The sequence below is a fragment of the Saccopteryx leptura genome, chromosome 7 (assembly GCF_036850995.1).
Source record: "Saccopteryx leptura isolate mSacLep1 chromosome 7, mSacLep1_pri_phased_curated, whole genome shotgun sequence".
Taxonomy (NCBI): domain Eukaryota; kingdom Metazoa; phylum Chordata; class Mammalia; order Chiroptera; family Emballonuridae; genus Saccopteryx; species Saccopteryx leptura.
In genome coordinates, this window is record NC_089509.1 from 57,103,554 (window position 1) to 57,127,550 (window position 23,997).

Genomic DNA, 23,997 nt, shown 5'->3' on the forward strand with positions numbered 1-23,997 from the left:
AAAATGTATTTTTGAGTTTCGCCGACATCCCTAGCCAGCTGTGGGACCACAGGGGAGTCACAGGATGGTTTCTTCACCTGTGAAATAAAGAAGAGATGGGTATTAAAATTGTACTTGAAATTTTTAATCAAGCTTTGCATTTTTTATATTGGCATTTTTGTTTTTACAGGTACAAGAAAATTCCCCAGGCCATAGAGCTGGGCTGGAGCCTTTCTTTGATTTTATTGTTTCTATTAATGGTTCGAGATTAGTAAGTTCGATTTCTTTATATTTTTGTCTGTAGTATTTTGTAATCTTTTTAAAATGGAATTTTTCAGAGTATCTGGGATGGATATTTATTCATTAGTTACAAACATTATAAAGTCTGATACCAGTTTATAAAAATAATTATGTGTTAGTAAACATATGAAAATGTGAAATATCAAATACTATATATACCTCACACTCGAGTGATTATTTTAGGGGAGTAAAATCACTGGATACAGATTTTTGTAGATTATTGACAAATGCATTAGTAAAGACTCTCAAATAACTTGTCAGTTTTCTTGTGTATATAAGTAATGTTACTAGAACCAGAGAGAGAGAGATGTGTTCCAAAAGTGCAGAAGTAAAACCACTTCTTATTAGTTGCTCTCAGCCTGACCTGTGGTGGTGCAGTGGATAAAGAGTCCGCCTAGAACTCTGAGGCCGCCAGCTCAAGGCCCTGGGCTTGCCCTGTCAAAGCACATAGGAGAAGCAACTATGAGTTGCTTCCCACTTCGTCCCCCTTTCTCTCTACCTCTCTCTCCCCTCTCTCTAAAAATCAACAGATAAAATCTATAAGTTGCTTTCAGTTTACCTGTAGTAAAGTCCTGTAGGAAGAAATTAATAATTTCAGCAAAGGAATTTCTTCTGATAAAGGCTATCAATCAGTACTTTGTTGTCTTATTTTTTTCACAGCAGTGTTAAGTTTTTGTTTATTACTTATCAACATCTCCTACATAATGGCCTTTATTTATTTATGTAATGAAATATTTAACATACTGCTTCCATTTTCTTTTCCTGCCACTTCCTAATAAATAAAGTATATATTTAGGAGTAGAATCCAAAATTAAACTTCAGTGCCAGCAAATGTTTTATATTTTTAAACCAAAGTCATACCAATCCTATTAGTAATATGACTTCTTACAGCGTATTTTGTTTTTTTATCATTGAGGCCCTAGATCACTTTGGTTCATCTTGGGTTGCAAATTCCATAATCTGTAGTCAGGTATTAGAAAAAAGTCAGAAGTTGTTGCTAACATAAGAGTTATGCTTAACTCCTTAACATTCTTTTACTTGGAGGAACATTTGAATGCTAATGAAACCTTGCCCTTTGAATAGTTTGTGTTGATTTATAATATTACTTTAAGAGGGCCATAGATGCTTAAGCTAAGACAATTAAACATTAAATATTTATTAAGAAAAATAATTTTATGTGTTCACAGAATAAAGACAATGATACTCTTAAGGATCTACTGAAAGCAAATGTTGAAAAGCCTGTAAAAATGCTTATCTACAGTAGTAAAACCCTGGAGCTGCGAGAGACCTCAGTCACCCCAAGTAACATGTGGGGTGGCCAGGGCTTGCTGGGCGTGAGCATTCGTTTCTGCAGCTTCGATGGGGCGAATGAAAACGTTTGGCATGTGTTGGTAGGTATCAACTGTAAGTGTTACCTGTACTTTAAGAAGCAGTGTAGCCTGACCTGTGGTGGCACAGTGGATAAAGTGCTGACCTGGAATGCTGAGGTTGCCGGTTCAAGACCCTGGGCTTGCCTGGTCAAGGCACATATGGGAGTTGATGCTTCCTGCTCCTCCTCCTGTTCTATCTCTTTCCTCTCTCTCTTCCAGTAAAAATGGATAAGTAAAATCTTTTTTAAAAAAAAAGCAGGGTAGGCACTGGCCAGTTGGCTCAGCAGTAGAGCATCAGCCCAGTGTGTGGAAGTCCCGGGTTCGATTCCCAGCCAGGGCACACAGGAGAAGTGTCCATCTGCTCCACCCTTCCCCCTCTCCTTTCTCTCTGTCTCTCCCACCCCCCACCCCCAAGCTGAGGCTTCGGTGGAGCAAAGTTGGCCCGGGCGCTGAGGATGGCTCCATGGCCTCCACCTCAGGTGGAGGAGTGGCTCCAATTGCAGCGGAGCATCGCCCCCTGGTGGGCGTGCCAGGTGGATCCTGGTCGAGCACATGTGGGAGTCTGTCTGTCTGCCTCCTCTCTGCTTCTCACTTCAGAAAAATACAAAATAAAAATAAATAAAAAAGAAGCAGTGTAGCCCTGTTCAGATGGCTCCATTAGTTAGGGCGTCTTCCCAAAGCACAGAGATTGTGGGTTCCATCCCCAGTCAGGGCACATAACAGGAACAGATTGATATTCCTCTCCCTCTCTGCCTTTCTCTCTCTCTTTTCCCCTCTCCCTCTCCCCCTCTCTCCCTCTTTTTCTCTCCCTTTCTCTCCATTCCTCTCTCAGTAAAATTAATACTTTAAAAAAAAATAAGCATTGTAGAAAAGTGTTCTAACAGTGGTTGTCTTCAGTTTGGTGAGATTGTATGGGTATTATTATTAGGCTATTTTTAGTTCTTGAAAATCAAAATTCATTGCAATTAAAATACGGATTTTTTTTTTTAAATGCCTGAGGAAGAAAAGCAAATACACACATCTAAGAACTCTTTTTCTAATGATGTGTCTTTTACAAGAAGAAATGTTAAAGCAGATAGCTACAGAAATATTTTAAGCCTGGCCTGTGGTGGCACAGTGGATAAAGCCTCAATCTGAGATCGCTGGTTCGAAACCCCGGGCTTGCCCGGTCAAGGCATGTACAGGAAGCAACTACTACGAGTTGATGCTTCCCACTTCTCCCCTCACTTTTTCTCTCTTTTCCTCTCTCTCTTTCCTCTCTCTAAAAATCAATAAATAAAATCTTAAAAATATATCTTTTAAATATTATTTAAAATGTTTTTATGCTTAGGAGATTAAAAAATATAAATTTTATAGTTTTAGACATTATCTCTAACAAGACAGTTACAAATATAGGGGCTTTTAATCAGTCTAGTTAAGGACTGAACTATAAAATCTGGATGATTATTTTATGCACATTAATTTTGGGGTGTGTTTTTGGGTCATCCTAGGAAGTGGAATCAAATTCTCCTGCGGCACTGGCAGGTCTGAGACCTCATAGTGATTACATCATTGGAGCAGATACTGTCATGAATGAGGTAATTAGTGTGTTTATGAATACTGAAAATTATATAACATTTTCTTATTAATGTTTAAGTTCAGAAATATATATTAGCAGACTTTGCATTTAGAGGTGAAATTTAGGTCTTTGCTGGTCAAGTTAGCTTGTGCCTCAGGGTGCTAAACAGAACATCTGAGAGTGTCTTACTAGATATAGCTGTGAGGAAAACCACATATTGTGTGTAGCAGTTGCACAGATTTTGTGTATGGTATACAGAAATCTCAGTGTGTCTCAAGGCTAAATCAAATCCTCATTTTGGTTATTGATATTATTTTCTCTTCCCCTTTTTAAGGTAACAAAATTGGCTCGGCTATATCAGTCAGATCCTTTTCCTTGCCTGTTAGCATTGCTAAGTCAAAAATGAGAGAAAAATAGGGTGCCCAAGATTACCCAGGTCTTAATCATGGAGAGCAAAAGCCGAATACAGTGGTACCTTGAGATATGAACAAACCAACATACGAATTTTTAAGATACGAGCTGCAACTCGGTCCGTATTTTTGTTTGAGATCCCAGCAAAATTCCGAGATACAAGTCATGATTCAGGAAGCTGCCACTAGTTGGCGCGTTGGCGCACGGGTCCAGTATTGGCAGTTTGATATACGAGTTGACTGACTTACGAGCTTGGTTACAGAACGAATTAAATTCATATCTCAAGGTACCACTGTATATAAAATTGAGGTATAGAAGAGTTTTAAGTAAGATTGTGACTGGATCTTATGGAACTGGGCATAAGGCCTTGCCCATAGTAAATAGGTAATATTACGTGTTAAATTAAACCTTGTTTGGAGTATTGGTTTTAATAAATGATTTTTATGTCTTGGGTAGGGCCCACAATCTATGTGTGTGTAGTTTCCAGATAGTTTTGCCATTAGCCAGGTTTGAAACCCACTGTTCCAAAGTTCAGTAACATAAAAATATTTTCTTCTGTGATGCTTTTGCAGTCTGAAGATCTGTTCAGCCTTATTGAAACACATGAAGCAAAACCATTGAAACTTTATGTGTATAATACAGACACTGATAACTGTCGAGAAGTGATTATTACACCAAATTCTGCATGGGGTGGAGAAGGCAGGTAAGATCATTTTTCAGACTAAGTTGTGACTGCTTAAACTTAGCTGTGTTGTAAAAATTGTTTTTGACTCTGGCCAATTATTTCAGTTCATTAAGAGCGTTGTCCCAAAATGACAAGGTTGTAGGTTCAGTCCCTAGTCAGGCCACACACTGGAGTCAACCAGTGAATGCACAGCTGAGTGGAACAACAAGTGAATGCTTCTCTCTCCCTATCCCTCTCTTCCTTCCTTTCTCTGTCTCTTTAAAAGTTAAAAAAAAAAAAAAATAGGCACTGGCCAGATAGCTCAGTTGATGGGAGCATAATCCTGAGCATGGAGGTTGCCAATTCACTTCCCCAGTCAGGGCGCATACAGGAGCAACTCGATGTTCCTGTCTCTCTCCAAAAAAAAGAAAAAGATTTTATTTTGAAACAAGTTAACAAGTTATTAGTTTATTCTAAGACTTCTCTTGAGAAAAGGAAAATGTTGACCTAAAATATTGAACCCAATAACTCACTTTTTTTTAAGTGCATATTATTTAAGGAGACCAATATGTATACTCTAGTCCAGTGGTTTTCTACCTTTTTATACTTGGGAACCAGTGAAAATAGAATTGTTTCAGGGACCACTAAGGCAGAAATAACCCTGAACATATAAGCAAATTTGACTAAGATTTTTGGGTCTATTATTTTTATACATCAGGGTGGTTAACTCTTTTATAGACTGGCATGAAATTTCTGGCAGACCGGTCCACGGACCAGCAGTTGAAAAACATCGCTCTAGTCCTTTTCTTTACTTGACATAAGAGATAACAGCCTTTTTTCTTCTGTTTTGTTAAAAATCCATTTTTTTCCTAATTCCTCTCCCCAACAATGGAACAATACAGTGTAACTTTCTCCAGCTTTGGGACAATTTCTTAGACTTTGTGGAAATTGTTGGCTTTCAGAAATAGGCTGATTTCAACATAATATTAGACAAAATTTCACATTTAGAGGATCAAGCCAAGCAGATAAACTATAAAATCAATTTTCTGGAACCACTTATCAGTTCAGTTTCCTAATTTCAAGTAGCCAGACCAGAGCAGTGCATACTGATTTACACTGCTTCTTTAGGTCTTTCTACTGTTGTCTAAATTGTACACATTTTTCACTCTTCTGAAAGTCATAAAAGCCTTTTTTAACTTGAGAAATCACTGAGCATAAGTCATAATTAAAGGAAAGTTGAGGGTTTAGAAACTTCGAAGTGTTCTGTGAAATCTTGCATTTGTTGGGGAGAAAAAGATGACTTAGTTGAAGCAGGCAGATAAAATTTCTTATTTGCTCACAATACTTTTACCCACCCTACCTGAGATTTCTTTTTTTTTCAGAGAAAGAGAGGGATAGACAGGGACAGACAGACAGGAACGGAGAGAGATGAGACGCATCAGTCATTAGTTTTTCATTGCGCATTGCAACACCTTAGTTGTTCATTGATTGCTTTCTCATATGTGCCTTGACCGCGGGCCTTCAGTAGACCGAGTAACCCCTTGCTGGAGCCAGCAACCTTGGGTTCAAGCTGATGGGCTTTTCCTCAAACCAGATGAGCCCGCGCTCGATCTGGCGACCTCGGGGTCTCGAACCTGGGTCCTCTGCATCCCAGTCCATCCCAGTGGATAGTGCATGCTCTCTATCCACTGCGTCACCGCCTGGTCAGGCTCTACCTGAGATTTTACAGCTAAACATATGTTGGTGCCAGAATGCCATTGTGCAACTTGAGGAGATGAGATAGAGGTACCATTTTAAGAATCTGGCCAGTCTGATCAAGTTGTCATTGTTCATTGTCCAGGTTTATAATTACAGAAATATGGTCTTCTCAAGGTATTCAAAGTCGACTAATTTCAGAGGAACTGCCTCATATATACTAAATTTGCAAAGAAACTGCTGAATTTCTTAGAATAGCAAATTTTCCGTTTAGAAAAGAAACTGATAGTTTCTCCAGTTAGGGCACTCAGGTCAGATTAGTGCCACCGCAGAGCTCGGTGAGCGTGGAATCAGTGGAGGAGGAGGCTCTGCGGATGGGAAAGTCCACACGGGTTCTTCAGCTTTCAACCCCACTGCTGCATGCTTGTTCCTGGAGCCCTTCTTCTCTATATTCTGGCAGTTATTCCTTTTCTTTGAGAGACTTTTCCTTTTGACATGGCTTAATACCATTGATCAGCCATTGCTTTAAACAGGCCCATACAGACCATTTTCCTGGGTCTGCCCTCATTTGGTATATGTCTGCCTCTGGTTTCTATTCCTTCCTCAGAGGCTGACCACATTTCATTCATTATAGCTTATTTCTCATAATTTCATTCTTAAGTTTACAGAAGGTCTTGCTGTTGCCTCGAGTGTCTTCTGCTAGCACTTAGATATTTTGATTAAGAAGCACCTTGTTTTCAAATGTAGCTATATCTGATCAGTAAATATTATTTAATCTTATTTTCTTCTTCCAAATTTATCTGAAATCCAGTTCAGTGAGAAGTGCAGTTTTGATGGTAGAAGGTAGAGAAGGAACAAATAATTTTGTATTAAAAAGCATCATTGTGAAGTCAGATTTGGATAAGGAAGAGTTAATTTTGGTCACTGCCTGCTCCCCCAGCTTTTGGTGATGCTAATACACATGAAAATAATAAATGCCTTGGCAGAGGAGGTGCACAGACGTATCTGCACATGGCCTGCTCAGAAAGTGTCAGGTAGTTTTGGAAATAAATACAGTCATGGTAGAAACATAGTTGGAACCTGATTGTGATGAGCCTTAAATATCATGGTCAGGAATTTGTATATACTTTGGGCAGTGGGACTATGATATTGTATCAGTTGGAGTTCTTTGGTTCCAAACAGTAGAAACCAACTGATTTTGTCTAAGCAGACATGAGTTTATTGCTGTGGAATCACTCATTTAATCAAAGAAACAGCTAAAGATTCAGACTTGGAAAGGATGGGACTCAGAACACCTCTAGGGATTTAGAGAGGAAGAACTAATTGGCAGTTTCATCAGTATTCTACTGAAGGAATGAACTGGTTTTGTTTTTCTTTCGCTTCCAAGATTTGTAGCCACAGGTGGGATAGGTGGATTGGCCTGGCATTGGTCATTAGCCGCTTTTTGGTTTGGGCAGAAGAGGTCCCCTGATTGACAGGCACATGACAGCAGAGAAATAATTCTCCAAAGGAAAGAAAGAAAAAGAAATATTGTACCTAACCAGGCAGTGGTGCAGTGGATAGAGCCTCGGACTGGAATGCAGAGGACTCAGGTTCGAAACCTCGAGGTCACCGGCTTAGCGCAGGCTCATCTGGCTTGAGCATGGGCTCACCAACTTGAGCATGGGTCACAGGCTTGAGCCCAAAGGTCACTGGCTTGAAGCACAAGGTTGCTGGCTTGAGCAAGGGGTCACTCGCTCTGCTGTAGCACCCACCCCAGCCCTGGTCAAGGCACATATGAGAAAGCAATCAATGAGCAACTAAGAGGCTACAACGAAGAATTAATGCTTCTCAATCTTTTTCTCTTCTTTTCTGTCTGTCCCTATCTGTCTCTCTCTGACTCTCTCTCTGTCTCTGTCACAGAAAAAAATATATTGTGAGGTTAGCAGCCTATGGAAGGAAGCAGTATGATCATATCATTAAAAAGATGGCCTCTAGACTTTGAGTGAGGGGTATGCAGCATAATCAAAGGTCAAAATAATCTGGAGATGTTTTCTCGGAACATATGTACCCTGATTTATCAATGTCACTGCATTAAAATTAATAAAAATAAGATTAAAAAAAAAAGATGGCCTCTATCAGTACGAGGATGAATTAGAAGGAATCTGGATTAATTTGAAGTGATTTTTGTCAGGATCTGAAATAGCACTACGAGACGTTTAAATGACATCGTACAGAAGTGCTTGGAGCTCTTCTGTGGGCAGACTGTGTCATTCATTCAGCAAATAATGATTGTTTGCCATGTTCCAGAAACTGTTCAGGCATTAAACAAAACAAGGCCTTGCCTGACCTGTGGTGGCGCAGTGGATAAAGCGTCGACCTGGAAATGCTGAGGTCGCCGGTTCGAAACCCTGGGCTTGCCTGGTCAAGGCACATATGGGAGTTGATGCTTCTAGCTCCTCCCCACCTTCTCTCGCTGTCTCTCTCTCCTCTCTCTCTCCCTCTCTGTCTCTCTTTCTCCCTTTCTCTCTCCTCTCTAAAATGAATAAATAAAATTTTTAAAAATTAAAAAAAGAAAAGAAAACAAGGCCTTTGTCCTCAAGAACTTTAACATTTTATTAGGGGATACAGAAAATAAAGAAGTATGCAGTTAGTTAGATAGTTATAAATACTTGAAGAAAAATAAATCCAACAGTTCAAATGCTGTAGAGATATTTACCTGAAACCTACATGTCCTTATGGATGAATATCACCCCATTGAATTTAACTTCTAAATAAAAAAAAGAAAGAAAGAAAGAAAGATAAAGAAAGGAGAGCAAGGGTAGTGTCCATGGTGGAGAAAATGGTGCTGTTTAATTAAAGGATGGTCAGAGTAGACATCTGATGAGATTATTTAAAAGAATGGAAATTTGTTTCTATATTTCAAAATCTCAGTGATATGCAAGCTATGATTGATAACAATAACTTTTAAATATACATATTTTAATAGCCTAGGATGTGGCATTGGATATGGTTATTTGCATCGAATACCTACACGCCCCTTTGAAGAAGGAAAGAAAATTTCTCTTCCAGGACAGATGACTGGTACACCTATTACTCCCCTTAAAGATGGGTTTACGGAGGTAAGATAACTTTACTATCCAATTCTATCATAAAATTTCCACCAAAATGAGTCCAGTGTTGAGGAGTATGGTAGGAGCACTAATTGAGATAGGGAAGATGATGGATTAAGTACTGACCGTGTTGAATTTGAACGTCCATTTGGATATCCTACAGGTCTGGATTTTAAGAAAGAGGACAAGGCTAGAGATAAGATTTGAAAATCATCAGTAAGAGAAAAAAGAGAAAGTAATTTAACCCAATGAGCATTGATAAAAAAAATTGTCAAGGGATTGGCTCTGGGTGGGTCAAAGGACTGAGGCAAGAGTCTTAAGCATTTCTACTATTTAAATGATGGGCAGAGAAAGGGGACCCAGCAAAGGAAACTCAGGAGAAGTCCAAGGGGAGAACAAAGCTTCAAAAAAGGGAGACAGAGAGTAAGTAGTTGATAATATAATGGTGATAGCCAGTGTTTACTATTTCAAGAAACTTGGTTGGGAAAGCAAAGAATGCTAGGTGTGTGGGAACTATTATAGGATCAAAATGAAGCTTTATAAGGAATAAGATATTTGCTAAGGATTAAAGGCGTTTAAAATGTTTCCTAGCCTGACCAGGCGGTGGCGCAGTGGATAGAGCGTCAGACTGGGATGCGGAGGACCCAGGTTCGAGACCCCATAGGTCGCCAGCTTGAGCGCGGGCTCATCTGGTTTGAGCAAAAGCTCACCAGCTTCAGCCCAAGGTCGCTGGCTCGAGCAAGAGGTTACTCCGTCTGCTGAAGGCCCGCGGTCAAGGCACATAAGAGAAAGCAATCAATGAACAACTAAGGTGTTGCAACGCGCAACGAAAAACTAATGATCGATGCTTCTCATCTCTCCGTTCTTGTCTGTCTGTCCCTGTCTATCCCTCTCTCTGACTCTCTCTCTCTGTCTCTGTAAAGAAAAAAAAAATGTTTCCTATGCAGGACTTTACAGACTGTTAACTCTTGTGTCCATAACTAAATCAAAGCCAAACATCCAAAAAGAAAGTGCTGTAGTCATAAAGAAAGGGCTGCTACCACTGTCATTTTATGGTACAGAGCTTGACCATTCCTGATTCTAGAGAAAGAGGAGGGGGCTATGAAGAAGTATAACTTCTGTTGCCTTCTCATCCCCACCATTGACTCCTGACCAGAGCCAGTGCAGTTGTCTGTTCAGGCTCCTGTGACCATATCTGCCGCCCTAACCAGGATGCCTCTGGGCAGTCAGAAGACCAGAGGGTGAAGTGGCAGCTAGAGGAAAAGGCCGTCATATAAGTTATGTTGAAATGTGCCAGAGGGCACTGGAGCTGGCAGAAATTAGTTTTCAGAGGTGAAGCCACCAATCCATCCATCTGTATAGAATCCCTGTAGACTCACTCGTTTTCTCTTGCCAGAAGGTAGAGATCGGGCTGCCCCACATTCAGTCATTGATGAGAAGAGATGAGATGGTTAGGCATCCTGAGAAACTTCTAAAGAACTTCCTGCCCTGGCTGGTTGGCTCAGCGGTAGAGCGTCGGCCTGGCATGCGGGGGACCCGGGTTCGATTCCCGGCCAGGGCACACAGGAGAAGCGCCCATTTGCTTCTTCACCCCCCACCCCCCCTTCTTCCTCTCTGTCTCTCTCTTCCCCTCCCGCAGCCAAGGCTCCATTGGAGCAAAAGATGGCCCGGGCGCTGGGGATGGCTCCTTGGCCTCTGCCCCAGGCGCTAGAGTGGCTCTGGTCGTGGCAGAGCAACGCCCCGGATGGGCAGAGCATCGCCCCCTGGTGGGCAGAGCATCGCCCCTGGTGGGCGTGCCGGGTGGATCCCGGTCGGGCGCATGCGGGAGTCTGTCTGACTGTCTCTCCCTGTTTCCAGCTTCAGGAAAAAACAAAACAAAAACAACAACAAAAAAAAAACAAGAACTTCCAAAAATTTTTTTTTTCTTTATTGATTTGAGAGAGAGAGAGAGACGTTGAGACTTCGATTTGTTGTTCCACTCATCTATGTATTCATTGGTTGATTCTTGTATGTGCCCTGACCGGGATCAAACCCTCAACCTTGGCATGTCGGGGAAAACACTCTAACCAATTTAACTACCCAGTCAGGGCTTAGAAACTTCTAGGGAATTTATCATGGTATGAAGACTTCCAGCTGATTTCTTCCATGAGCAATGAAAGTTAAAAACTAGCTGAGAACTCAGAGAATAGGTGTTTTAAAGCAGTGGTGTTTTAAAGGGTCAGTAAAGTGATTTTGGGGTAGTTTGGGAGACTAGCATCCTATTGGGAAGTAGGTATAACAGTGTATAACAAGGTCGATGCCATTGAGGGACTGGAAGTGAGAGGATGGGGAGATATTTACAGTGCATAGTCCTTGGAATACATCCACATTAGGAAGGCGTGTCTGACGGCAGAAGCACCCGGTGAAAACCTGACAGCTAATATATGATCAGAAAATCTGTAGGACTAGTGAGAACCAATATTTATATTTTCTTTTAAGTAAACTTGAGTAATTTTTTTTCTTTCTTTTTTTTTTTTGGAAGGTCCAGCTGTCTTCGGTTAATCCCCCGTCCTTGTCACCACCAGGAACTACAGAAATTGAACAGGGTCTGTCTGGACTTTCTATTAGCTCAACTCCACCAGCTGTCAGTAATGTTCTCAGTACAGGTATGCAGAAAAACTTACTCTGTTTTTCAGTTTACTTTGTTTTACATGGTACTCTTTTCTGTCTCAAGCTATACAATTCTTTAAGAAGTTTTTATGTATTTATTTTAGTAAGAGAGGAAGGGAGAGGGACAGTGATGAGACAGGAACATTGATCTGCTCCTGAATGTGCCCCAACCAGGGATTGAACTGCCAACCTCTGCGCTTCTGGTCCATGCTCTAACCAACTGAGTTACCTGGCCAAGGCTCAAGTGATAACAAATCAGTGCCAGGTCCAGGCTGGATAACTCAATTGGTTAGAGCATCATCCTCATAACGTCAAAGTTGTAGGTTTGATTTCTGCTCAGGACATAAGTGGAACACAAGTCAGTATGTCTCCCTCTCCCTCCCCCACCCCTTCCCCCTTCACACTCCGTCTTCTCTCTGCTCTCCCCTTCTTCTTTCCCCCTTTCTGTCTCCCTCCCCATCTATGCCAGTATACTTGGAAGACTGTAAATAAGCTCTACATTGAGGAGCCCTGTCTGTGGAAGTTAGCACTAAATCACTATGCACTTTACACAAAGGGCCAGCATTTAAACCTCTTCTCAATGTACTTCAGAATTTGATCTTCTCTTAATATTGTACAAGTTGTAGAGACAGTAGTCCACCTTTAAATTCTGTTTAATTGCTCTGTTTACTCAACAGATGTTTGTATGTCCCCAGGGGGAGACACTGGGAATACAAATAGGAGCAGGGTACCATTCTCTTCCTAGGGGCGCAGTCTGCTCAGGAGACATGCGTCTATCGCCTTTTCTTTATTTCTTGTCCTATGAATACATCTAGTCCCTATTTGTTTTAGGGTATTTTTTTAACAGCTTTATCGAGAACTAATTCACATACCATACAATTTACCCATTTAAAGTATACAATTCAGTGGGGTTTTTAAAGTGTATCTGCAGAGTTGTGTAATTATCACCTCAGGCACAGAACATTTTACTACCCTAAAGTAAAATACCCTTTATCAATTTCTCCCTATTTTTCCCCAACCCTGAGGCCTAGGCAATTACTAATCTACCTTCTTTCTGTGGCTTTGATTAATCTAGGCATTTCATATGTGCAGTCCACTGTGACTGGCTTCTTTCACTTTAAATATTTTTAAGGTTCATTCATGTCATAGAACATATTAATAATTCATTCCTTCTTAGGGCCAAATATTGTCCTCTGGGATGGATATTCCACATTTTGTTTATCCATTCATCAGTAAAGAGACTTTGAGTTGTTTCTACTTTTTGGCTATTATTAATAGTTCTGCTATAAACATTTCTGTACAAGTGTTTACGTGGACATATATTATCATTTTTCTTGATTATATACCTAAGAATGGAATTGCTTACTCACATGATAGAGTTAATAACTTGGTATGGTGGTAAAGTTTTTCTCTCTTTTTTTTTTTAAATCTTCTGTTTTCTTCATGTACTCAACTGTTGAGTCTGAATTAAATACATGGTTTAGTTATATTTCATTAATACCTTTCATTCTTTTTTATATATGTATTCAAAATTTGCTTATATGCCTCTTTGATCTGGAATGGACTTAAAACAACCTACCAAGATACACTTAAAGACAACAGAATAATCTCTATAGAGTTGGTCTCCTAGGTTCAAATCCCAACTCTTTTCAGAATCTTTGTTTTACTTGCCAAAGATGTGTTTTTTCTAAACAAAATTTTAATTTATTTTTTTTATTAAAATTTTTAAGCATATTCAAAGTGGATAGAACAGTGTAACAAACCTCCACTATTCAATGTCATTGGTTGTCAGAGTGGTGACATATTGCCTCATCCCTATTCTTTGCTAAGTTTTTCCAGCTTTATTAAGGTATGATACCCATACTATAAAATGAACTCAGTGATTCTCAGTAAATTTATGGAGTTGTGCAGTTAGCACCACAATCCAGTTGCAGAACATTTCCTAGGTGACATTAGATATTAATGTCATCAATATCAAGTCTTAGATACAGTTGGGATTTAAAGTTTGTTTTATTCAAGCAGTGTTTGAGTCCTTTTTATGATTGATTTTTTTCTAATATCCCATTGGACGCTCCTATAGTTTATTCCTAAGTAGACTTAGGAAAGGTGGGTTAGGGTACTTCTCAAGTCAGCAGCTGTATCTATGTCTGAAGTAACACTTACTGCTTTAGGGTAAGTGTTCCAATGTCGTTTGACAGCTGATTTTAGGGGACAGCTGACATCTCTCTTCATCCCAGTTCCTTTTTGACATTTTAAATCTTCCCTCATTACATTATAGTTATACTTGTCTTATAAGCACATGCGCTGAGATCTTATTACACTATAAAGGCTTCTTGAATATTAAAACAAAGACAGAAATGTAAATAAAACAGTAATTGCTCAAAAGAGATGGAAAGATATCAACATTTTCACTTTGAGTAAGTCAGTTTAAAAATACTCAAATGTGGCCCTGGCCGGTTGGCTCAGTGGTAGAGCATCAGCCTGGCATGCGGGGGACCCGGGTTTGATTCCCGGCCAGGGCACACAGGAGAAGCGCCCATTTGCTTCTCCACACCCCCCACCTCCTTCCTCTCTGTCTCTCTCTTCCCCTCCCGCAGCCAAGGCTCCATTGGAGCAAAGATGACCAGGGCGCTGGGGATGGCTCCTTGGCCTCTGCCCCAGGCGCTAGAGTGGCTCTGGTCGGTCGCGGCAGAGCGAAGCCCCGGAGGGGCAGAGCATCGCCCCCTGGTGGGCAGAGCATCGCCCCTGGTGGGCGTGCCGGGTGGATCCTGGTCGGGCGCATGCGGGAGTCTGTCTGACTGTCTCTCCCCGTTTCCAGCTTCAGAAAAATACAAAAAAAAAAAATACTCAAATGTTTTAGCATTATATAACTACTTTTTGTTAGGCATTTATTTTTCTGTCTTTGCTTTTTTTTTTTTTTTTTTTTTTTTCTGAAGCTGGAAACGGGAAGAGACAGTCAGACAGACTCCCGCTTGCTCCCGACCAGAATCCACCCGGCACGCCCACCAGGGGCAAAGCTCTGCCCACCAGGGGGCGATGCTCTACTTTTAATTATAGTGCTGCAAAGTAGCCCAAACAGTAACTGTAGATATAAGGAAGTATATGGTTTTTAAAAATAACTTTTTTGTTGATTGATCATTTTTAGATTATGAAAGTTTTAGGAAATGAATATATTATTTTGAAATGGCATTAATCAATGTGGCCTTTTTGGTCCACACATATCTCTCTCTCTCACACACATACACACACACACTTCCTGAACCCCTTTGCTCAGTTTTTCTCAGAGAACTTAAGACCATTTTACATGGCATGTATTTTACTTGTTTGATATTTCTCTCGCCATTTCCTGCCCTTCATTAGAATGTAAATTTCCTGAAGGTAGTGATTCTTATTTTCTTTATGCTGTAAAGTGTCTCAGGGTCTAAAGCAATGTCAACATATATTAGGTGCTCCCAAAAACTTGAGTGAATGCACATACCAACCAACTGTCCAACCCCTTTGAGAATCTGATAAAAGCAAAGAATCAACTTATACTTTTGCATGCCTCCAAATTCTGCAGGAAAATAAATACATGAATAAATAAATATTTGAAGATAGTTGCTTCATACTTTTAGGCACGATTTATTCCTCCTACTTTATTTAAGCAGATCTCTATAAGACAAAATCTAGAATCCATGTGCAATATTACTGTCGTTTTGACATCAGCAAAACCTTCTGCATGAGCTGGCGATGAACCTAGTGGGAGGTATCATAAGAGTTACTTGTCTGTAAAGAACATACCCTCCTCAGGCTAACATCAGTAAAAGTTGGGAATGTACTAGACTTCAAAGGACTATCACAGAACCTAAGGTCAAAGGAAATGGAGATTCAGGGAACCAAGTAATTCTCTCCATCAGGAGGTTCACATGCTGTTTGGTCGCTTTCCAGCCGTCTGGATCTCTCCTCTCTCAGAGACCACCAGCCTTCACTGTTTCACGGGCGCACCCCTCCCAGCCCCCCAGCAGCCCTCCGTCCACGTGGTTTCTTAGTTCAGGAGCGCAGTGGAGATTGACTGGGATCCTTGTGTTCCATTTACAAGTTCCTAAAACAGTTTCTGATCTAGCCCTGCTTAGGTCAAGTATAAAACTCTCATCTAGTGAGCTTAGCTGGGATGGCTTTGCAGAGCCTCCCGCCTCTTGGCCCAGGTTCTGTTGACAATGTTTATTAGGGGCCATGGGCAGAGTAGATAGACCCGCTGTGATACCCGTGACACCGCCAGAAACCAACTAAATGATGTCCCACTGAATGAAGACCTCGCCACTGGGGGAGGGAGAGGTCTGAACCCTGTCTTAACACAGTCTATTTATTCTTTGTCAGTTGAATTTGTTACAAATTTGTAAAAGATTGTGCTTTTTATTTTAGGTGCACCAACAGTACCATTATTGCCACCACAGGTCAACCAGTCCCTCACTTCTGTGCCATCAATGAATCCAGCTACTGCATTACCAGGTCAGCAGCAGGAGACCGGAGATGTAACAATAGCATTACTGACGTATTGCATCTTAAACAACAATGAAAAATCTTCACCTGTGTGATGACTTTTTATGTCTTTTAATCTCATTTTACCCTGCAACTTGTGATAAATGAGAGCAGGAGCATCGTGCTGTTGGTCCCAGCTCGCCAGCTGCTGAGCCTTTCCTCCTCACCCCCAGCCAACTTCCCGCCCCTCCCCTGTGCAGCATGAGGCAGGAATGAGGAACACGGGAAAGTTCTCTTCTTCACTGTGTCCTTAGTTTGGACTTCTGATCGTTATGTGAATACAGTGCGTCCTGAAGGAGAGCACTCCTTATGTGGGTCTTTGGTAGCTCTCTGATTAGATCTGGGTTCATTTCTCATCTGTTCCCAGTGAAGACCAAGTCCCTTTCTCCTGCAAATAATAATCAAATATCATTTCAGTGACCAAATATATTTACATTATGAGAGCCTTCAGTTTGTGGGTAAAGATGTTCTACAGACATATTAAGCCACTAGAAAGTCCGGCGGTCATACGAAATGACCACTGTTCTAGATATTATAAATTGTAATTAAAATGATTTGTGCAAAGGTGTTTGCAAATTCAAACTGAATTACCCAGGGCAGGCGGCGAGGACGCCCCTTTGCTTACTGCCCCATGGGGTTTCCCCCTTCTACTTGCTTAATTGCTTAAAGTAGAGTGCAATGAAGGAAACCTCTGGCAGTACATTTCTTAAGAGCTACCGCTAGCTCAATAAATAAAGGTGATTTACATAATAAAATGTTAATTCATATGTCAAAGATCTCTTTGTACACAACATTTCTTGTGTAGATCTTTCCATCATTTCTAAGCTCGCCTTGCAGAAGACCATCAATTATTTTTAATTTTACGTCCGTTCTTTCACGAACTCTTGAACAGGCAACATAAAGTTGACCATGTCCAAATGCAGGCTCAGGTAAAAAAATGCCAACACGCTTAAGCGTTTGGCCCTGAGACTTATTGATGGTCATAGCAGAGACAAGTTTTACAGGAAATTGTCTACGTCTCAATTGAAACGGCAACCCTGTTTGAGATGGAGCCAAATCAATTCTTGGAATGACATGTATTTCACCTTTAGAGGAGCCAGTCGAAGACTTAGCTATTATGACATTATTTTTCAATTGGAGAACCTCTAGTCTTGTACCATTGCAAAGACCCCTTCTGGTGTTAAGATTTCTTAACAGCATAATAATTGCTCCAATCTTTAACCTCAATTTGTGAGGTGGCATGCCAGAAGGCGGGACTATTTGAATGCCGTGGCAACTTCACCCCATTGGCTAGTACAGTTACGCAAGCAACCAATAAGCTATCGGTGACGAACAGACACTTAAGCCGCATATAATAAAGATTATTTACACATTATCCAACTGTGTCCACACACAGAAATACAGAATGCTAAAGCAAGTGTAGTAAAATATTCACGTTTGCAGAATTTGAGTGAGAGGTATATATGGGAGTTCTTTCTGTCAACTGCTGTTTGTAACTCTAAGTCTGAAAGTATTTCAGAATTTTCAAAAAAAGAAAAGAAAAAAGAGTCAGAGAGACTGTAAACCTCAATTGACAGAAAAATTTGATTCTCTTGACTACCATGCTTGCTGGGACAAACCAGCCCTTTCTCCAAACACTCGGGCCTTGTCATTGTTGCTCTCAGGTTTAGAAGTATTTGGATTTGTTTTAGCCCTTACCTGCTTAGCCATTTGATCATTTACATATTGAAAGACCTTGTGCTTCAGTGAGATTTTGTTAACGTCGTCATGATAAAAAACCGCCACGCAGTAAGTGCGCTTCTGGTTTTCTCACTTTGAAGCAGATGCTATTTTTTTCAACACAAGATTGAATGTTTTCCTCAGTGGAATTGGCTTACCTTTTATTTCACCTTCTTTTCAGGTCTGATGCCTTTACCAGCAGGACTGCCTAACCTGCCTGCCCTCCCCAACCTGAACCTCCCTGCGCCTCCTGTCATGCCTGGGGTCAGCCTTCCAGAACTCGTCAACCCGGGTATGTTGCCCAGCTCACCCTCCTAGGGCTCTAATAAAAAGTTTTATCCAGCCTGACCAGGCAGTGGCGCAGTGGATAGAGCGTCGGACTGGGATGCAGAGGACCCAGGTTCGAGACCCCGAGGTCACCAGCTTGAGCGCAGGCTCATCTGGTTTGAGCAAAAGCTCACCAGCTTGAGCCCAGGGTCTCTGGCTCGAGCAAGGGGTTACTCGGTCTGCTGAAGGCCCACGGTCAAGGCACATGTGAAAAAGCAGTCAATGAACAACTAAGGTGTCACAACGAAAAACTGATGATTGATGCTTCTCATCTTTCTCCGTTCCCAAAGTCTGTCTGTCCCTATCTATCCCTCTCTCTATAAATAAAAAAATTAAAATTAAAAAAAATTAAACAAAAAAGCTTTATCCAAGAAAGCCAGTCTTCTATTTGTTTTTGGTTTTTTCCTGGAAAAGTCAGATCAGTTTAATAAATTTCATCTGCTTCAAATCAATATTAATCTTTTTTATTTTAAAAGCTTTTTTTTAAAAAAAGCTTGTGATTCTCCTCTGCTTGGCTGCCTCCTCCCCCCCTTCTCTCCCTGCACCCTGACCACTCAAGCACCATAAAGACCAGTATAGAAATAACAGCTGTGCGGCATCACACTGCTGTAACTGAGGTGGGTGGAAGGGGCGCGGTCCGCCCAGTGGAGGCGAGGGAACAGCCTGCGACTCTCCTTGTTCTGGGCGGCTACCACCATGGTGCCTATGCTGTGCGTGTGACCCACCAGAAACAAACTGTGAAATATCACAGCTGGCTGTGCTTCTATGTAGTAAAGATGTAAAGATTTGTTCTTTAATAAATATTCTCCATTATTAAATGTTTTGTAATAAAAACAGAGAGTGTAGCTGCAGATAGTTGTTAGCAGACGTTCCAAGTGTTTACAGTCCGGCTCTGCGTTGATGCAAGGGAGGCAGCCGAGTAGCCCACGAGTCTCCTCCAGCTCATGGTCACCGGGTTCCCTCTGCCTTTGAGGTGGCCACATGTTGCAGCTGAGTTTTGATTTTTCTACACTTGAAGGTTTACTGTCTTAGCACGCCGTGTGTCTTTTCTTTTGTGCTCTGTATTCTTGGCGTTTTCCTCTGCGCTTGACAGACTCTCAGAGCATTGAGGATTTGACCAGCCCCGTGGTTAACCTGAACCTATTGTACAACCTGCCTTTCCTTTGTTTCTTAAAAAAGTAAAATTCTTTTTTGTTATCTAAAATCACAATAAAGTTACCAAGTGTAAATAGTTATACGTCAATCTTGAGGCTTGAGCAGAGACTGGGTACTCAGGTGAAGCTAACACAGGGGCTCCATGACAAGCCCCTCCCTGCACAGCCTCCCCAGGAGGGCTGGCTTCGGGCCACCTGTTCCTGAGGTCTGCCCCGGGCAGGCTCTGGTTCAGCCTGCAGCTCTCCTGGGGGGATGGGAGTTCTTTTGTCCAGCACTCCGCGTAGCTGCATTGCCCGCTGGCTGGGCCGCTGGCTGGGCCGCTGGCTGGGCCCCTCTGGGAGAAGCATTCCTAGGTATCTAGGAGCCTGGAAGCCTTCAGCCTTTCCTCCTGGCCAGCTGGTCTTACAGTGAGGACAGGGTAGGGCAAAGGAGGTTGACGGTTGTGAATACATGAAACACAGAGTTTATTCTTACATTATTATTTATTACTGTATTTTTCATATGAGCAACTTTTGCCCTTCCTGTGTTTAACTGTCCTGGCCTCCAACTGAGGATAAGCAGAGGTTGTGATTTGCATTCTCTGCTTGGCTTCAGATTTCCTTCATGAAATGCAAACAAAGATAGTCATGTGGGGGTGGGGGGAGGGAAGTAAATAGAGACAAATATAAGGTGACAGAAAATGATTTGACTTTGGGTGATGGGTACACAACATAACTGTTCAAATGCTATAGAAGTGTTTACCTGAAACCTCTGTGCTCTTATTGATCATTGTCACCCTGTTAAAGTTAGTTTTCTAAATAAAAACAAAAAAAGAGAGAGTCCTGTGGCAGCTGCTGCTCTGTGCTGGGCGGGTGTGTGACCTGTGCCCTTTGTGTCCTAGGTTTGCCGCCTCTCCCGTCCCTGCCTGCCCGGAACTTGCCTGGCATCGCAGCTCTCCCGTTGCCATCCGAGTTCCTGTCGTCATTCCCTTTGGTTCCAGAGGTCTGTTCTGCAGCAGGCTCCGGGGGGCCGCTCTCCTCCCTCCCGCCCACCAGCAGCCCACCCTCCGACCCTGTCACGACCACTGCAAGGGCAGACGCCACCTCAGCACTCGCTCTGGATGTGACGCTCCCAGCTTCCAAGGCCCCCATCGCTGTTGAGGACAGAGTCAGCGAACCGGCCCCGGCCAGTGAGAAGCCTGTTGCTGCGGTAACGGATGGACAGGCCTCCGAGTCACCTTAACTTTGAACCATCTTCGGATTGGCGCGGTGTGCTTGTTTAACCACAGAAGCGCGTCTGGAAATGCAAACTCTCAGTTTCATACTAGTTTGTACCGTATCTGTAGGCATCCTGTAAATAATTCTAAGGGGAAAACTAAGCAAGAGGATCTGGGATTGTATCCTGCCAAGTGGGTTCACGGGCTGGGGAGGGAACTGTCAGAAAGTGCTTGTATTTTAAAACCAAAAAGAATCGTAAGGGTGGCTTGCTGCCAGGTTTCCACTGCCGTTCTTGGGTGTGCATCTTTGGGAAAGGTGGTGGCAGGTGTCCACTGGTGTCCCTGTCTGCCTGCTGCTCCTCTGTTAGAAAATGAAATATTTTATGCCTAGTACTCACATGTGGCATTTCTTGTGTTTTGTAAATCATTTGGAGAATGCAGACCACCTCACTAAACTGGAAGGAAAAGATACTTTACTTTTGGTCTCCCTGAGTCACATCTCTGTTAAGGTTTACATGGAAATTCCAACTGAAGATGTTTGTTAAAGTTACACAGTGTACACTATTAATTGAACACTTTTTATTCAGTCTGTACACAGGTCCTTGTTTTGAGCTCTCAAAATTACTCAGACGACATTTTGTAACTGCTGCTGTTGCTTTATACGTCCACCATAAAGCAGCATTTAAAGAGAATTAAAGGAGGTATTACACAATTTAAACCAGAAGGTGGTACTTTGTGGCTGCTTAAAATATTCTAGCTACACTGGGAAAGCATAACTTCAGCAATAAAGGACAGTAGTGTGGCTTTTCTTCTCGTGGTAGTTTAAACCCAGCCCTGCTGCCCGTGCGCTGTTACTCTGCAGTGTGCTGCACAGCTTTACTGTAACTGCTCCTGTCTTACTGTTTGCTTTCTCCTGAGTTTTCTAAGAGATAAGTTAAATGGAATTGATTTATTGAATGAAATTAAATGCGTATTATATCTGTTTTTTAACTAAGAAAAGAAAGTTTGTCAGTTATTGACCAGTGCTAGCACGAACGTTGCTAAGGGAGCAGTCCTCTAGGACCAACCAGCTGGGAACGAGTCATCAGCACCGCCCTAGAGCCTCCGCTAGGGGGCCCAGCACCAGCCAGCATTTAGAGCAGGGGTCCCCAAACTTTTTACACAGGGGGCCAGTTCACTGTCCCTCAGACCGTTGGAGGGCCGGACTATAAAAAAAAACTATGAACAAATCCCTATGCACACTGCACATATCTTATTTTAAAGTAAAAAAACAAAACGGGAACAAATACAATATTTAAAATAAAGAACAAGTAAATTTAAATCAACAAACTGACCAGTATTTCAATGGGAACTATAGGCCTGCTTCTGGCTAATGAGATGGTCAATGTGCTCCTCTCACTGACCACCAATGAAAGAGGTGCCCCTTCCGGAAGTGCGGCGGGCCGGATAAATGGCCTCAGGGGGCCGCATGTGGCCCACGGGCTGTAGTTTGGGGACCCCTGATTTAGAGTATGTATGTCCATTTCTGAAGCCAGGTTTATACTTAAAATGATCAAAGAAGGCATCGGCTCTAATCATAGCATCTTCTGTTTACATTATAAATATTTCCTAGACTAGTTCTTCAGTTAATCCTGTTTTTTGAAAAGGAGTTTATAACAGGTATGGAAAATATTCACAAGTGTATTTAAATGTTATAATTTTTTACTTTCCAAGACAGAAAAAGTTGAGTAAGTTGTTGTTACTTCTAAAAGATACTCATGTTAAATGTGTGTGTGTGTGTGTGTGTGTGTATATATATATATATGAGATACCTTAGTGGAAAGCCAGTAATTTTTAAGATTTACAAAATGACTTTTTTTTTAACTAGTTCCTCCAATGCAGTGATTCTTTTTGTTTTCTGCTTTTTTTAGAGACAGGAAGGGAGAGAGATGAGAAGCATCAGTTCATAGTTGTGGCACTTTAGTTGTTCACTGATTACTTTTCATACGTGTCTTGATGCGGGGCAGGGTGGGGGTTGCTCGGGCCACGCCAGTGACCCCTTGCTTAAACCAGCGACCTTGGGTTCAAGCCAGCACCCATGGGATCAAGTCAATGATCTGACACTCAAGCCAGCGACCTTGGGGTTTCAAACCTGACCCAGAACAACGCTCTATTTCCTGTGCCACCACCGGTCGGTCTCCAGTACAGTGATTCTCAAGTCTTGTGAGATCACGGTTCTCGTTTGAAAATGATGACAGCCCTGGACCTAGCGTCGCGGCGGGTGGAGGGGCAGCCAGCCCTGAAATGAGCAAAAAGGAGGGAAGGGCTTCGTGGCGACGAAGGACTCCCTCCAGGGAGGCGGCTGCTGTCGCCCAGAGGCCACTTTGACGGTGGCCTCAGCCCTAAGACAGCTGAGACAGTCTGTGATGGCGCCTTGACCTTTCCTCTTTGATTTTGTTCCTGGTTTACTAAATGTGCTTACTTTTGAACAGCCTAGTTTAGCTCATTTCCTGAAAACAAAAAAGAAATGAAAAAGACCTTTCTCATTTGTGAGACACCAACCAATGTCCAAGGATGGCTCTTCCTTGGACTGAAGGTTAAGGCCTCCCCTTTAGTGATCTGACCACCCAGCAAGCCTTTCAACCCAGGCTGTAAATTAGAATCACTTCCATTAGAATATGGATTGCTGGGCTCTTGGAGTTTTGAAAAGCTTCCCAGGGGATGAGAGACACTACACAGGGACATTTCTCCCTCACTGAACCTGTCCCTTCCTGGACTATAATTAGGAGGCTCAGCACCTCCTAGGTGATGATTGAGTCAGGCTGCCTCATAAGTTGGGGAGGTGATAAGGCAGTAGGAAATTCATTGTCTAATAAGACACTTGCATCACTTACCAAAATGCAAATGCACACTTCAGAAGAGGGCCCTGGCTTGTTAGATCAGTCAGGGTGTCATCCCAAAACAACAAGGGTGCAGGTCAAATCCTCACATATGGGAAGCAACCAATGAACGCACAACTAAGTGGAATAACGAATGCCTGTGTGTGTGTGTGTGTGTGTGTCGTGCATGCACACTAAAAGTAATTTTTTTAAGAAAGAGGGATCCTTTTATTGCCAATAGTTGTATTTTTGAGAAAACTATTAAAGGCAACGTAATTTGTGCAATGGTTTGTCTAATGGAGAAAGCGTTTTGCCTCCTTTCTCTAGTCAGGGGTACCCAAACTTTTTACATAGGGGGCCAGTTCACTGTCCCTCAGACCATTGGAGGGCCGCCACATACAGTGGTCCTCTCACTGACCACCAGTGAAAGAGGTGCCCCTTCGGAAGTGCAGCGGGGGCCGGATAAATGGCCTCAGGGGGCCGCATGTGGCCCACAGGCTGTAGTTT

At 42.1% G+C, this 23,997-nt stretch overlaps 1 protein-coding gene across 1 annotated transcript in view; it reads left to right on the top strand.

Annotated features, from left to right (window-relative positions):
- Nucleotides 1-23,698, top strand: part of GORASP2 (golgi reassembly stacking protein 2) — a 36,594-nt gene extending 12,896 nt beyond the window's left edge. The window contains exons 2-10 of the mRNA XM_066346594.1: nt 170-250; nt 1,467-1,670; nt 3,140-3,226; nt 4,191-4,321; nt 8,946-9,078; nt 11,591-11,714; nt 16,120-16,206; nt 18,137-18,247; nt 20,318-23,698. Of these exons, the coding sequence (XP_066202691.1) occupies nt 170-250; nt 1,467-1,670; nt 3,140-3,226; nt 4,191-4,321; nt 8,946-9,078; nt 11,591-11,714; nt 16,120-16,206; nt 18,137-18,247; nt 20,318-20,658 (1,299 nt within the window). The 3' untranslated portion in view covers nt 20,659-23,698. The remainder of the gene's footprint in view (nt 1-169; nt 251-1,466; nt 1,671-3,139; nt 3,227-4,190; nt 4,322-8,945; nt 9,079-11,590; nt 11,715-16,119; nt 16,207-18,136; nt 18,248-20,317) is intronic.
- Nucleotides 23,699-23,997: the final 299 nt, after the last annotated feature.